This window comes from Moschus berezovskii, chromosome X, assembly GCF_049115385.1.
Source record: "Moschus berezovskii isolate FMDL1 chromosome X, NW_MosBer_1.0, whole genome shotgun sequence".
Classification (NCBI taxonomy): domain Eukaryota; kingdom Metazoa; phylum Chordata; class Mammalia; order Artiodactyla; family Moschidae; genus Moschus; species Moschus berezovskii.
Genome location: NC_142488.1, coordinates 16,916,416 through 16,932,966, shown reverse-complemented (window position 1 = coordinate 16,932,966; position 16,551 = coordinate 16,916,416). Strand labels below are relative to the sequence as shown.

The 16,551-nt window shown below is 39.8% G+C and overlaps 1 protein-coding gene across 1 annotated transcript in view; it reads right to left on the bottom strand.

The window, feature by feature from the left end:
• NHS (NHS actin remodeling regulator) overlaps positions 1-16,551 on the bottom strand; it is a 345,530-nt gene that overhangs the window by 39,956 nt on the left and 289,023 nt on the right. The window contains exon 3 of the mRNA XM_055393761.2: positions 7,658-7,791. Coding sequence (XP_055249736.2) covers positions 7,658-7,791 — 134 coding nt within the window. The remainder of the gene's footprint in view (positions 1-7,657; positions 7,792-16,551) is intronic.

Here is a 16,551-nt window from a genome sequence, read left to right as displayed (position 1 = left end):
TCTCTCCATCAAAGAAATCTTTGATTTCTTTCATCAGTGTCTTATAGTTTTTCTGGATATAGGGCTTTTGTGTCCTTAGGTAGGTTTATTCCTAGGTTTTTATTCTTTTTGTTGCAATGGTGAATGAGATTGTTTCCTTAATTTCTCTTTCTGATTTTTCATTGTTAGTTTATAGGAATAGAAGAGATTTTGGTGTTTTAATGCTGTATCCTGTGAGTTTACTAAACTCATTGATTAGCTTTAGTAGTTTTCTGGTGGCATTTTTAGGATTTTAAGTATCATGTCATCTGCAAACAGTGACAGTTTTACTTCTTTTCCAATCTGGATTCCTTTTCTTTTTCTTCTCTGGTTGCCATGACCAAGACTTCCAAAACTATGTTGAATAATAGTGGCAAGACTGGGCACCCTGAATAAATTTCAAAAATCCTGCATTTGTATTCTCCTCCCCTCTTGATTGCTTTATTTTTGCTGCAAGGCTTATGGAATCTAAATTCTGCAACCAGAGACTGAACCTATGCCCCATGCATAGGAAGCATAGAGTTCTAACCACTGGACTGCCGGGGAATCCCCACAATTACTATTTTTAATATCATATTTTTATGTAGTTATTTTGTGTATTCCTTAACAGTTTATTGTGGATATAGATGATTTTACTACTTTTGTCTTTAACCTCCCTACTAGTTCTGTGTGTGGATGATTTCCTACCTTTACTGTATATTTGCCTTTACTGGTGGGCTTTCTCGTTTTGTAGTTTTCTTGTTTCCACTTGGGGCCTTTTCTCTTTTTGCCTAGAGAAGTTCCTTTAACATTTGTTGTAAATCTGGTTTGGTGGTGCTGAACTCTTTGCTTGCCTGTAAAGCATTTGATTTCTCTGTGAAATCTGGAGGAGAGCCTTGCTGGGTAGAGTTGTCTTGGTTGTTGGTTTTTCTGTTTCATCACTTTAAATATATTGTGCCATTCTGTTCTGGCCAGCAGATTTTATGATGAAAAATCAGCTGATAGCCTTATGGGAGTTCCCTTGAATGTTACTTGTTGCTTTCCCCTTGATGTTTCTCATATTCTCTCTTTAACCTTAATTTTTGTCATTTTAATTATAGTGTGTCTTGGTGTGTTCCTTTTTGGGTTCTTCTCTATGGGACTCTGTGCTCCCTAGACTTAGGTGACTGTTTTCTTTCCCAGGTTAGGCAAGTTTTTGGTTATTAGATTTTCAGATATGTTCTCAGCCTGTTTCTCTCTTTCTTCTCCTTCTGGGACCTGTATAATGTGATGTTTAGTATGCTTGATGTTGTCCCAGAGATCTTTTAAACTGTCCTCTTTTCATTCTTTTTTTTTTCTGTTCACCGGCAGTGATTTCTACCACTGTCTTCCAGCTCATTGATCCAGTCCTTGATATCATTTAGTCTACTATTAATTCCTCCTAAAGTATATTTTTTTCATTTCAGTTACTGTTCTTCATCTCTATTTCATTATTCTTTACATTTTCTAACTCTTTGTTAAAAACTTCTAACTTGTTTTGTGCATCCATTCTTCTCCCAAGTTCTTTCATCATCTTTACGATCATTACCCTGACCTCCTTCTAAGATAGAATGCCTGTCTCCTCTTCACTTAGTTCTTCTGGGGTTTTATCTTATTCCTTCATCTGGAACATGTTCCTCTGCTACCTCATTTTTATCTAAGTTGCTGTTGGTATTTTTACATATGTAGTATGTTTCTCAACCTTGGAGGAGTGGCCCTCTGTAGGACAAGTCCTATGCATCCCTGAAGCACATTCCCCTCTTGTCACCCAAGCTATATTCTCTAGGGATTCCCTCTAAGACGGCTATGTGGGTCCTTCTTTTGTGATGGGCTGACTATGTGGGTGGTCTGGTAGGCCCCTAGTCCAGGTGGTTGCCAGGCCCTGCCTTGTGTGGATGCTACTGGCTGCTGGGACTTGTTTATGAGGTGTCTGACTACAGAACTCCAGGGGGTCCTGGGGCTAGTGCCAGCTCACTGGTGGGTGGAGTCAGGGTACAGAAGACTCAGGGGCTATTGTCCTCTCTAGTGGTGGGTAAAGGCAGTTCTTGGGGTTAGTGCTAGACTCCTGGTAGGCGGAGTCTGGTCCTGGAGCCTGGTTGCACGGCCCAGGGATCCAGAGCTGGTGTCAGATCACTGATGGGTGGTGGAGGCATAGCTCCTAACACAGTTGACTATGAGGTTTGGGGTGTCCTAAAACTTGTGTTGTCCTGCTAGTGGGCACGGCTTGTCCAAGGATTGGGTCTGATGTACTTTTGGCTGGCTGGGTCTACAAGCTGTGGGACTGTAGTTTTCTGGCATCTGGTGTCTGCCCATTGGTGGGTGGAGCTGGGTCTTGGCCCTCTGGTGGGCAGGGCCATGCCTAGAGGTGTGTCTAGAGCGGGCTATGAACTCAGGCTCATATGAGCTCAGACAGTAAAGAATCCGCTTGCAATGTGGGAGACCTGGGTTCAATCCCTAGGTTGGGAAGATCCCCTGAAGAAGGGAATGGCAACCCACTCCAGCATTCTTGCCTGGAGAATCCCCATGGACAGAAGAGCCTGGCGGGTTACAGTCCATGGGGTCACAAAGAGTTGGACACGACTGAGTGACTAAGCACACATGAGCTCACGAAGTCTTTAGGCAGCCTATATGCTGACGGGTGGGGCTGTGTCCCCATCCAGTTAGTTGTTTGACCTGCTGCTGTTGCTGCTAAGTCGCTTCAGTCATGTCTGACTCTGTGCGACTCCATAGACGGAAGCCCACCAGGCTCCCCCGTCCCTGGGATTCTCCAGGCAAGAACACTGGAGTGGGTTGCCATTTCCTTCTCCAATGCATGAAAGTGAAAAGTGAAAGTGAAGTCACTCAGTCGTGTCCAACTCTTCTGACTCTTCTACCCCAAAACAGGTGCCTACAAGCCACTGGGTAAGGCCACGGCTTGGTGCTACTGAGCTAATGGCACCTGCCAGCACTGACTTGCATGGGGTGGAATAAATTCCTAAATATGGCTGCTGCCAGTGTCTACATCCCCAGGATGAGCCACAGCTGCCCCCACCTCTTGGGGAGCCTCTTCAAGACCAGCAGATAGTTCTGGCCCTGGCTCCTATGAAATTACTGCTTTTGCCCTGGATCTTGGTGTCCATGAGGTTTTTGTGTATATGTCCTTTAAGAGTGGTTAAACCCTGCTGGCCTTCAAAGCCAGATGCTCTGGGGGCTTGTCTCCCCAGAGCATTGCAGGACCTCTGGGCTAGGGAGCCTGATGTGGGACTCAGAACTCCCCTATGGGAAAAACTCTGCAATGTAAGTATCCTCCAGTTTGTGGGTCACTCACCTTGGGGGTATGGGACTTAATTATATCACAAATCCACTCCTACCCATCTTGTTGTAGTTCCTTGTTTTGTTTTGTTTTTTTATGTCTCTAGTTGTTAAAGATCTTTTCTGGTAGGTTTTGGTCTTTTTCATAGATGGCTGTTCTGCAGATGGTTGTGGTTTTCGTGGGCTGTGAGAGGAGGTGAACTCGGGGTTTTTCTACTCTGCCATCTTGGCCAGAATTTTCTCTAGCTGTTCTATGTTTGCTTCTCCATGAGGACTTCAGTATCAATGGATCTAACTCCCTTTTAAAAAAAGGTTATGAATAATTTTGGGGGGATTGTGGTAAATTTCTAAGTTAACTTCGAACTGACTTGTTTATAGTGCTGAATCATTCTATACAAGAACAAGGGATGTCCTTCCATTTGAGAAAGTCTAATTTTGTGTCTTTAGGAATTCCTAATTTAGGAATGCTTTCAGGTTTTTCCAATATAGGTTTGGCACATTTGTGAAAAATTAATTTCTAAGTAATCTTCTTTGTTATTGCTGTAAGTGGAATTTTCTATAGTACTAGGCCATCTAATTGTTTCTCATTTGTGTAAATGAAGGGTATTGATTTTTGCATGTTTATGTCCTGCTACTGTACTGAATTCGTTTATTGTTTAAATTAGTTTTATCATTGATTCTCTACAATTTTCCTGGTACAGCATCACATCACCTGCAACTAGACCTAGGTTTACTTCTTCTTCACCAATTCTTATACCTGTAATTGATCTATTTTGTCTAACTGCATGGAGTAATCCCTCTAATATAATGCCAATTAGTACCAGATAGTGAGTATCTTTCCTTTGTTCCTGATTTTAGTATAAATGCCTCTGATGTTTCCCTATTAAGTAAGATATTGGCTTTAGGACTAAGGCAGAGATATTTTATCCAGTTAATGAAGTACCACTCACTCCCTATATTCTCAAGTCTTCATAAAGAACAGGTCTTGTGTTTTATTAAAGGCCTTTCCATCATCTATGGAAGTAATCATATGGATTTTTCCTCCTTAGATCTATTAACACAGTATGTGATACTAATAGATTTCCTAATACTGAACCAACCTTCCATTCCCGGAATAAATCCTATTTAGTCATGGTATATTAATTTCTTAATGTGATATTGTATTGTTTGCTCAAGGTTAATTTACTTTTTTAAAATATATTTTATTTTAGCTTTGCACTGGGTCTTCGTTGCTGCGTGTGGGCTTTCTCTAGTTGTGGCAAGCAGGGGCTACTCTTTCTTGAGGTGCACAGGCTTCTCATTGGGGGGGCTTCTCCTGTTGCAGAGCATGGGCTCTAGGGCATGCAGACTTCAGTAGTTGTGGCACGTGGGCTTATTAACTGTGGCACACAGGCTTAGCTGCTCCACGGCATGTGGAATCTACCCAGACTAGGGATCGAACCTGTGTCCCCTGCATTGTCAGGCAGACTCTTTTCCACTGTATCACTAGGGAAGTCCTAATTTAGTAGTTTTGTATCAATAATCATGAATTGATATTGTTCTGTCCTTCCTGCCTTTTACCCTCCCTCCTTTCCAACCTTCCCTCCCATCCATATCAGGTTTAAGTAGCAAACCTTCAGCAAAAGTTCATAAAAGAAATGGGGAAGTACTTCATTTTCAGTGTGCTGAAACAACTTATAGAGCATTGGTATTATCTGGACTTTGAAGAGTTAGTTGAATTCCCCTGGGAAACCTCTGAGCCTGAAATCACCTCCTTTGCCACCCTTGCTGAGGGAGAATTTCCACGTGGCTTTAGTTAGGAGATACCCCTTGAATTTTAAGCTTACAGAGCTGGGATTTAAACCTAGTTAGACCCATGGTCTTATCACTGTATCACTGATAACCTCAAGGACTTGATTGCTTAATTATAATGATGATGATGATGTCTAATACGTATTAAGTGTCTATTATGCTTCAGGTACTGTTTACATGTATTTATACATTCAATCCTTATTTCAGACATATGAGGTACTAGCTCTTATTATCCCCAAGGCACTGAAACGATTAGCTTGTTCAGGGTCACATAGCTCGTAAATAGCAGAGCTGGTCTTCAATTCCAGGCAGTTGGCTTCACAGTCCATGTCTTTAATCACCAAGGTACAGTATAATAGTTTGTAGAACTGTGGATGATTATATATCAGAATCTCAGTATGAATGCTTTTTTAAATGAAAAAAATGACTTAACTAAAGTCTTGTAAATGAAAGAAGAGTTGCCATTTATGATAATGTCTGTCTAGCAATTTGGCTACAAATTTCCTATCCCTATACCAACAGCCTTTTCTCTTTTAGCAGTGTACAGCCTTTGTAAGCATAATGTACGGAACTGTGTTCTATTGTGAGTCAGCTCCAGGTCTGAGGGATTCAACTTGAATGGAAAATCTTCCAATGACCATGGTGACCCAAACTCAATCAAACAAATGAAACAGTTAAAGTTTTCCCAAATTACTTAGCTATACTAAATAGTATCATTGAGATGGGTAAATTTTCTGCTTTATATAAGTATGACCTCTTATTAATGTCTATTGGGGAAATGAAGTACCCTCATTGCTATTCATTAGTCTAAGCTTTTTCCTATACTCTTACTTTGGAATTTAGACATTATTAAAAATTATGCAGATGAAGACAAAGGGTAATATTTTTATGTCATTTCTGTAAATGCTTAACATCTTCTCTCCCACCTCCCCCCGCCAAAAAAACTAACTTAATGAGCCACAAAACATATTATAATGAATGGGAAAAATATTTTTAGCATTTTTATGCAGAAAATGCCTCATTAAAAGCAAATGCTTCAGCAAGCAGATTTGAGCTTAATAGGAACTTTTGTCAAGTAGGGGCTTTTATGACAAATCACTAGCATGTGTAACTGTTCTATATAAAGACCTGGAACGCCCTCAGAGGCTCTTACCTTCCTTTCTGGTCCCTGGGCTGCATTGTAGCAGTGTGGTTTGACATGGCACTTAGCAGACATTTGATGAGCCTGAAGGACGTGAAGCCTACTGTTTAGCCACAGGTAGGAAAAATGTCTACTGTTAAATATCACTCATTGTTTTGTCTGGATATATCATGAGAGTCATTTAGATGAAATCTGTTCTCATCTGAGTGTCTGGCATCATGTGACCCAAATATTTTGCATCTAATTTGCATATTATAAAACCCATAAGGATACAGGGTTTATAATCATACATACAACCTTAATTTCAAATAAAAACCTCAACCTCTCCCTACACTATTATAACTTCTTTAGACTTAGAGCCTCACACTGGCATGAGAAGGGTGCAGGAGTTCAACCATTCAGGCAGGCTATGTGGGCTGATTTGGTCACAGAAATAGCAGTCCCTCACCTCAATGATGGCAGAAAGTGCTCACCTGTCCCTGCTGAGGCCTCAGAAGACACACCTTGGGTAATGGTGTTTCCAGGTATTCTGAGCTGGTCTCAGCTTCATCATCTCTGATCCATACTTGGGGGCTTGAGCTGAGGTACAGCCACACCCACTCAGGCAAGGCTGACATCACCAGTGGTGGTGATATCACTCTAGTAACTGGTTACTCAGAACACCCTTCTTTATGGAATGGGGGAAGCATGAAATTACAACATGATTCATCTTTAAACAGTAATTTTTCACATCATGTAAGTTCTTAGTTCACCCTACCAAGACAGCCACACTATCACCTAGCTAGTAACAACAGTAGTGGTTGCAGCAATTAACATTTACTGAGGTCTTGCTCTATGCTTGGCATTGTGCTAAGATCTTTGCATGCCTTATCTCATTTAACCCTCAAACTCTATAAGCTAGCTACTATTAATATCTCCATATTACAGACGAGGGAGCTTAGGACAAAGAAGGTAAATAACCAGCCCTAAATCTTTCAGCTTGTTTGCAGAAGAATTAGGATTTGAAGGGCTTTCCCCCCGATTTTATTTTCATTACAGTTACTTTACAATATCATGTTAGTTTCAGGTATACAACAAAACTATGCAATAAATCCTGTTTATCTTTTTTTATATATAGCACTATGTATGTCTTAATCCCATACTCCTAATTTCTCTTACTTTAGAGTCCTTAACTGCTACTGCTTTACAGCATTGTGCAGCCAATTAACTGGAAAAAAAAATCTGTATCCCCACTCTATTCCAAAGAAAGAGGCACTCCTTTGAGAAACAAAAGGGGAAAAATTCAGTTGTCAAATGCCCATGACTAGCTCTTTCAGGCAGCCCAGTCTCCTTTGGTAGGAGAAGGGACACTGACTCCCAAGACCCACTCAGACTTCCCACTAAGGAGGCACAGGGTGGCCGCTTGGCCACCAAGCTCACCGTTAAGAAGTGCCGGTCCTTGGCTTCTCGCCTCCTCTGGCTGTGAGCCGGGGGGTAGGCGGGCAGTGGAGGAGCTGCTACCGAGACAGGTGCAGCAGCTCTCTGCTCCCGACGATCGCTCCGGCTCCGGTGTTCTGGGGGCAGAAAAATCAATGTACAGAAACACACTTGGCATTTTCAATTTCTCTTTCCCCCTTGGGAGGATGAGCAAAAGGTTGGAAAAAAGTGAGTTTTTGCTAATCTAGCTCATCTGTATACCAAATAGATTTTCAGAATGGTTCTGAACTAAACTTTTACTTCGTAGTAATATGAAATTGGATGCCTACATTTCAGTGGGTCCATCTCAAGACGGATCACTCTGCATTTGATATTTCTCAACACAATTTATTTCAAAACAACAGGAGCAAGAAAAAAAAATCTAGAATAGTGGTGCAAGATCTGCTGACATGAGTCCTGGAGTAGACCACAGGCACAGACATGCCAGAGCCTCCCAGGGCGTAGTAGGATAGATGCTCACAGCTATCCAGTGGGTGATGGAGCCAGCTTACATTGGCTCAGAGGCACAGAGTTAGGCGTTCAGGAATTTGGCAAGCCAGCTTTTAAATTGTCAGTAACTTGAAATAGGCTATGATGGGAATATTTATATCACAGAAACTGATGAGTCCCACACATTAGGGCCTCATTCATTTATTTCTTTATTACATTTTTTGGGCTTCCCTTGTAGCTCAGTTGGTAAAGAATCTGCCTGCAGTGCAGGAGACCTGGGTTCGATCCCCGGGTTGGGAAGATCCCCTGGCAAAGGAAATGGCAACCCACTCCAGTATCCTTGCCTGGAAAATCCCATGGACAGAGGAGCCTGGTGGGCTGCAGTCCATGGGGTCACAAAGAATCAGGCACAACTGAGCAACTAATGCTTACTTACTTACATTTTTTTTTTTTAAAGAGAATGTGACTGGCACACCGTTGAGGCCATCTAAGCCCTGACACCCACAGCACCCAGATAGTTTTCAAATTCTGGGTTCCTAGAGAAAGCAAAGGAATCCCAATGATGACAACTGTCTGATTTAGGAATAAAGCTACTTTGGGGAAAAAACAAGAAATTTCCATGTGTGGGGTGAAGTGATCCTAACTGCATAATAAGAATCACAGGGGCACCAGGAGCACAGTTTAGCTTTCTGGGTATCTCAGTGAGCCTACCCAACATACCCTGCCCAACAAACTGGCTACAACAAAGGCTGCACTACCTGCCAAAACCCAGCCCACACTCACACCCAGGGTCTAAAGTCCCATGACCCCCACCCAATATGACCAGGGTACAAATTTGTGCAGCAGGTGTCCTAAATTGCCTTCTGTTGTTTAAAACTGCCATTACTCAGCACATCTACAATAATAATTGTGATGCCCAGTATTTGTTCGGCAATGGGCATGCATCAGAGATGCTTTGCAAAAGCTTGTAGGTGCATTATGCACGAAGCAGGCAGTGATAGTGTCCCTCTTGTGCAGATGCCAAAATGAACCAAGGAGGCTTAAGTCATTGCCGAGCTGTCACTGGTACACACTTGGCCCCAGGGCCCTGCTCGTGACCACTCCTTGACCTGTAAGCTCTAGAAGATCTAAGCACACCTCGTCCATCAGAGCAAGACTGCTGGCATTTGACAGTATTTGTTATAATTACATTTTATTACATTCCAATTCTTTGGACACTGATGATATAGAATATTTGGCTACTCATAAGACAGAATTCTTTCCCCTGTATTATTGTTTAGTTTCTCAGTCGTGTCCGACTCTTTGTGACCCCATGGACTGTAGCCCGCCAGGCTCCTCTGTCCATGGGATTTCCCAGGCAAGAATACAGGAGTGAGGTGCCATTTCCTTCTCCAGGGGATCTTCCTGACCCAGGGATTGAACCTGCGTCTCTTGCATTGGCAGGCAGACTCTTTACCACCGAGCCACCAGGGAAGCCCTTAACCCATATTAGGAAACAGCCAACTACACTGACCCTCTCAGGTGGCATCAGGTGTCTTTTCTCTAAAGGCCCTGTAGTGCCCAAGGCCCATTTCATCTCTGTCATTGTAGTGATAAATGTCAGGATCTCTCTGTATGTCTGCCTCTGTATAGAAGTCTGCTCCTGGACAACAGAGATTATGGTCAGCTTTCCATCACTGTGCCCTGCTGTGCTTGTGATATAGTGGGTTTTCAGTAAATGTTTGTGGGGTGACTGAAAGGAAGAACAAACTAATGCTTGCATGAAGGTCTGCTTTTGTAACCGGAGAATGTACTCTAAAACCCTTATCTTGCCCATGGGCTGGGCACTGAGTCAGTGCCCTCACTGTACCCTTGCTGTGAAGCCCTTCCTGGGTCTTGGTGCCCATTCACACTGGCCTCCCTAACGCTGACCTCTTTCTTCTTTGCTATTCAGTGTGCTGCACTCTAAACCAGTACCTGAGCACTCTCAAGCCTTCTGATTTCTGTCCAAGTCTGATTGGCCTGTCTGTGGGCCTCCCTGCCTCAACTGCCCACTTTGTCTGCCAGGAAAATGTGGCAGAATAACTCATCTTCCTCGGCTTGGGGTTCTTGAGACAAATGTTGACTCCCATTCACAACCAGAGAAAAGTCCTTAACTCCATGTAGGTTTGCTAAACTGCCTCCAGAGCCACTGCTCATCAGGAAGACTTTTTTTAAAAGTATTTATTATATATAGTAGATTTACAATATTGTGCTAGTTTCAGGCATACAGCTGCAGATTCCTTTCTGTTATAAGATACTGAATATAGTTCCCTGTGCTATACAGGTAAATCCTTGATGTTAATCTATTTTATATATAGTGCTGGGTATCTGTTAATCCCATACTCTTAATTTATCCACCCCCCTTTGATAACCACAAGTTTGTTTTCTATGTCTATGAGTCTATTTCTGTTTGGTAAATAAGTGGATTTTTTTTTAGATTCCACATATAAGTGATAACATATATTTCCCTTTCTCTGACTTAGTATGATAATCTCTAGGTCCATTCATGTTGGTGCAATATTTCTTTTTTCATTGCTGAGTAATATTCCATTGTCTGTATTCCACATCTTCTTTATATATTCATCGATTGATGAACTCTTATGTTGTTTCCATGTCTTGGCTGTTGTGAACAATGCTGCTATGAACATAGCAGTGCAAGTATCTTTAAAATTATAGTTTTCTCCAAGTATATGTCCAGGAGTGGATTTGCTGGATCATATGGTAAATCTATTTTTAGTTTTTTAAGGAACCTTCATACTGTTCTCCATAGTGGAGGCACTACTTTACATCTACACCAACAGGATAGAAGGGTACTTGTTCTCCACACCTTCTCCAGCATTTATTATTTGTAGACTTTTTCATGATGGCTATTCTGACTGGTGTGAGGTGATACCTTGTTGTAGTTTTGATTTGCATTTCTCTAATAATTAGCCATGTTGACCATCTTTTCACGTGCCTGTTGGCCATCTGTATTTCTTCTTTGGAAAAATGTCTATTTATTGAGTTTTTTTGTATTAAGTTGTATGAGATGTCTGTATATTTTGGGAAATAAGCCCTTGTTGGTCTCATTATTTGCAAATATTTTTCCCAGTCTGTAGGTTGTCTTTTGTTTATGGTTATCTTTTTGTTTATGTCTTTGCTATGAGAAAATCTATAAACTTCACTAGGTCCTATTTATTTATGTTTGTTTTTATTTCTTTTACCTTGGGAGACTGATCTAAGAAAACATTACCATTTATGTCTGAGAATGTTTTGCCTATGTTCTTTTCTAGGAGTTTTACAGTGTTATATCTTATGTTTAAGTATTTAAGCCATTTTATATTTATTGTTGTGTATGGTGTGAAGGAGTGTTCTAACTTCATTGATTTATACAAGGCTGTCCAGCTTTTCCAGCTCCACTTGCTGACAAGACTGTCTTTTCTCTAGTGTATATTCTTACCTCCTTTGTTGAAGGTTAATGACTGTAGGCGTGTGGGTTTATTCCTGGGCTGTCTATTCTGTTCTTTTGATCTATTTTTTCTCTTCTGTTCTTTTGATCTGTTTTTGTGACAGTACCATGCTGTTTTGATTGCTGTAGCTTTGTAATATTATCTGAAGTCTGGGAGGGTTATGCCTCCAGCTTTGTTCTTAAGGCAATCCTTGGTCTTTTGTAGTTCTATATAAATTTTAGGATTATATGTTCTACCTCTGTGAAAAATGTCATGGGTAATTTGATAAAGATCACATGAAATCTGTAGATAGCTTTGGGTCACCTTCAGTTTCTTGTATCAGTGTTTTATAGTTCTTACATATAGGTCTTTTACCTCAGTGGTTAGGTTTTTTCCCTAGGTATTTAATCTTTTTTACACAATTTGAAATACACAATAAATGTTTTACTTTCTCTTATATTTAATTGTTAGTGTAAAGAAATACAACAGACTTCTGTATATTGATCTTGTACCCTGCTACCTTGCTTAATTCATTTATTCTAATAGGTTTTTTACAGAGTCTTTAGGGTTTTCTATGGCCACCTCACACGAAGAGTTGACTCATTGGAAAAGACTCTGATGCTGGGAGGGATTGGGGGCAGGAGGAGAAGGGGACAACAGAGGATGAGATGGCTGGATGGCATCACCGAATCAATGGACATGAGTTTGAGTGAACTCTGGGAGTTGGTGATGGACAGGGAGGCCTGGAGTGCTGTGATTCATGGGGTCACAAAGAGTCGGACACGACTGAGCAACTGAACTGAACTGAACTGATATACAGTATCATATCATCTGCATACAATGACAATTTTATCTCTTCCCTTTCAGTTTGGATACCTTTTATTTCTTTTTCTCATCTAATTATTGTGGCTAAGACTTCTAATACTATGGTGAATAGAAGTGATGAGAGCTGGCATCCATGTTGGTGTTTCAGAATTCAGTGGGAAGGCTTTCAGCTTTTTGCCACTGAGTATTGTATTAGCTCTGGATTTGTTGTAAATGGATGTTATTCAGCATTACGTTGTTATATCCATTTTTGTGTGAGTTTTTTTTATCATGAATGGATATTAAATTTTATCAAATGCTTTTTCTAACTTTTTAATGTATCACTTTGATTGATGTATGTATGTTGAACCATCCTTGGAATGAATCCAAATTGATCATGATGTATGATCCTTTTTATATGTTGTTGGATAGATTTACTAACATTTTGGTGGGGATTTTTGCATTTGCTGATACATGTATCAGATATTGAGCTGTAATTGTCTTTTTTTGTAGTGTCTTTGATTTTGGTATCAGGATGATGTTGGCTTCATAAAATGATTTGGGGAGTGTTCCCTCCTCTTTAGTCTTTTGGAAGAATTTGAGAAGGATAGGTATGAGTCTATTTTACTTCTAGTAATCAGTATATTTAAATTATCTGTTTCTTGTTGATTGAGTTTTGGCAGGCTGTGTGTTTCTAGAAATTTGTCAGTTTCTTCTAGGTTGTCCATTTTGTTGGCATATTTCTGTTCATAGTATTTTTCTTATTTTCTTTATATGTCTGCAATATTGGTAATTATTTTTCTTTCGTTTCTTATTTTGTGTATTTGGGTCCTCTCTCTCGTTATTGGTGAGCCTGGTTAGAGATTCATTGATTTTGCTTACTCTTTCAAAAAAACAGCTCTTGGTTTTATTGATTTTTTATTTTTAATCTATATTTTATTTCCTCTCTGATCTTTATTATTTTCTTCCTTCTGCTGACTTTAGGTTTTGAATGTTCTTTTTGTAATTCTTTTAGGTGGAAGGTCAGGTTGTTTCTTGGAGATTTTTCTTATTTCTTGAGGAAGGCCTGGATTGCTATGAACTTTTCTCAGGTCAGGACTGCTTTTTCTGTATCACAAAGATTTTGGATGGTTGTGTTTTTCTTGTCCTTTATCTTGAGGTATTTTTAAATTTCCTCTTTAATTTCATTGTTGGCCAATTGGTTTTTAGTAGCATGTTGTTTAGTATCCATGTGATCATTTTTTCCTCATTTTTCTTTCTGTGACGGATTTCTAGTTTCATGTCATTGTGGTAAGAGAAGATGCTTGAGATAATTTCTATCCTTTTATATTTGTTCAGACTTTATTTTATATCCTAGTATGTGGTCTGTCCCAGAGAATGTTCCATGTGTGCTTGAAAAGAGTGTGTATTCTGGTTTCCTTGGATGTAGTGTCCTGTAGATATCAATCCATCTAACTATTCTAAAGTGTCATTTAGATGTGTCTATTGCCTTACTGATGTTCTGTCTGGAAGGTCTGTCCATTGATACCAGTGGGATGTTAAAATCTATTAATGTATTCCCATCAGTTGTTCCTTTTATGTCTGTTAGTATTTGTTTTATGTATTTAGGAGCTTTAGTATTGTGTGGATATATGTTAATGAGGATAAAATTTTCTTCTGTTGATCCTTGTATCATTAATATGCTGCTGCTAAGTCACTTCAGTCGTGTCCGACTCTGTGTGACCCCATAGACGGAAGCCCACCAGGCTCCCCCGTCTCTGGGATTCTCCAGGCAAGAACACTGGAGTGGGTTGCCATTTCCTTCTCCAAAGTGTGAAAGTGAAAAGTGAAAGTGAAGTCGCTCAGTTGTGTCCGACCCTCAGTGACCCACGGACTGCAGCCTACCAGGCTTCTCCATCCATGGGATTTTTCTAGGCAAGAGTACTGGAGTGGCTTGCCATTGCCTTCTCCGGTATCATTAATATAGTGTCCTCTTTTGTCTTTATTCATGGCCTTTGTTTTAAAGTCTATTTTGTCTGATATGAGTATCACTACTCTTACTTTCTTGACATTTCCATTTGCATGAAGTATCTTTTGTCATCCTCTCACTTTCAATCTATGTATTTCTTCCACCCTAAAGTGGGTCTCTTGTAGGCAGCATGTTGTAGGTTCTTGTTTTATTATCCAGTATGTCATTCTATGTCTTTTTATCAGAGCATTTAGTCTATTGACATTTAAAGTAATTATTGATAGTATGTATTGACATTTTAAACCTTGTTTTCCAGTTGATTTTGTATGTCTTCTTTGTTCCTTCTTTTTGGTTTTCCTTTTGCAGTTTAATGGTTTTCTTCAGCATTGTGCTTGAGTTCCTTTCTTTTTAGTTTTTGTGAGACCACTGTATGCTTCTGATTTGTGGTTACCCTGGTTTTCAAGTGTGTTAAACTGTAACTCTAGCTGTTTGTTTTAGACTGATAGTCATGTGAGCTCAAACACATTCTAAAAAAATCTACATTTTCTTACTCTCCTGTATTTTGTGATTTTGATATCCTATTTTACATCTTCATGTTTATCCTTTTGCTGTTCCTTATAGTTTTAATTGCTTTTACACTTTTAATTGTTTTTTAATGCATGTATTGGCTTATCAAAGTGATCTTCAATCCTTCCATATATTTCCTTTTCCTGTTGTGAATTTCCCTTTCCTATAGATTCTTGCTATTTTTCTACTCAGAGAAGACCTTTCAATATTTCTTTTAGGATAAGGTTTAGTGTTGCTGTATTCTTTTTTTAAGCCTTTACTTTATATTGGAATACAGTTGATTAACAATGTTGTATTAGTTTCATGTGTACAGCAAAGTGATTCAGTTATACATGTAGCTATTCTTTTTAAACTTCTTTTCCCATTAGGTTGTTATGTAATATTGAGCAGTCCTGTGCTATATAGTAGGTCCATGTTGGTTGTCCATTTCAAGTATAGCAGTGTGTACATGTTAGTCCCAAACTCCCTAACTAGCCTTTACCCACACCCCTCCCCAGTAACCATAAGTTCATTCTCTAAGTCTGTGAATTGGTTTTTGTTTTGTAAATAAGTTCATTTGTATCACTGTTTCTTAGATTTTTCATATAAGTGATATCATAATGCTATTTCACTTTCTCTGCCTTACTTCATTCAGTATGACAATCTCTAGGTCCATCCATGCTGCTGCAAAATGGCATTATTTCTTTCTCTTTTGTATGTACCACAGCTTCTTTATCCATTCCTCTGTCAATGGACATTTAGATTTAGGTTTCTTCCACGTCTTGGCTATTGTGAACAGTATTGCTATGAACACTGGGGTGCATATATCTTTTTGGATCATGTTTTTCTCCAAGTATATGCCCAGGAGTGGGATTGCAGGATTATACAGTAGCTCTATTTTTAGCTTTTAAAGGAACTTCCATACTGTTCTCCATAGTGGCTGCACCAATTTATATTCTCACCAACAGTGCAGGAGGGTGTCCTTCTCTTCACACCCTCTCCAGCATTTACTGTTTGTGGACTTTTTGATGATGGCCATTCTGGCTGGTGTGAGGTGATATTTGACTGTAATTTTGATTTACATTTCTCTAGTCATTATCAATGTTGAACATATTTTCATGAGTATTGCTCTATTCTTTTAGTTTTTGCTTGTCTGAGAAATTCTATTTTCTTCTATTCTGAATGATAATCTTTCTGGGTAGAGTATCGTACGTTGCAAGTTTCCCCTTTAAGAGCTTTGGATATATGTTGTCACTCCCTTCTGGCCTGCAGAGTTTCTGTAGAGGTATCAGCTAATAGCCTTTTTATATTCCCTTGTAAATGACTCTGTTTTTCTGTTGCTACATTTAGAATCCCTCTTTATCTTTCACTTTTGCCATCTGAATTATATATCTTAGTGTGGATCTGTTTGGCTTCATCTCATTTGGGACCCTCTGTGATTCCTGTACCTAGATATCTGTTTCCTTCTGTAGGTTTGAGAAGTTTGCAGCCACAAGTTCTTCAATTACATTTTGATCCCCTTTTTACTTTCTTCTGCTGGAATCCCTTTTGTGTGGAGGTTGGCATACTTTATATTATCTCGTAGGTCTCATATGTCGCTTTCATTTTTTCTTTCATCTGTCTTTCTGTCTACTGATTGGGTGCCTCGTGTTAACTTCCAG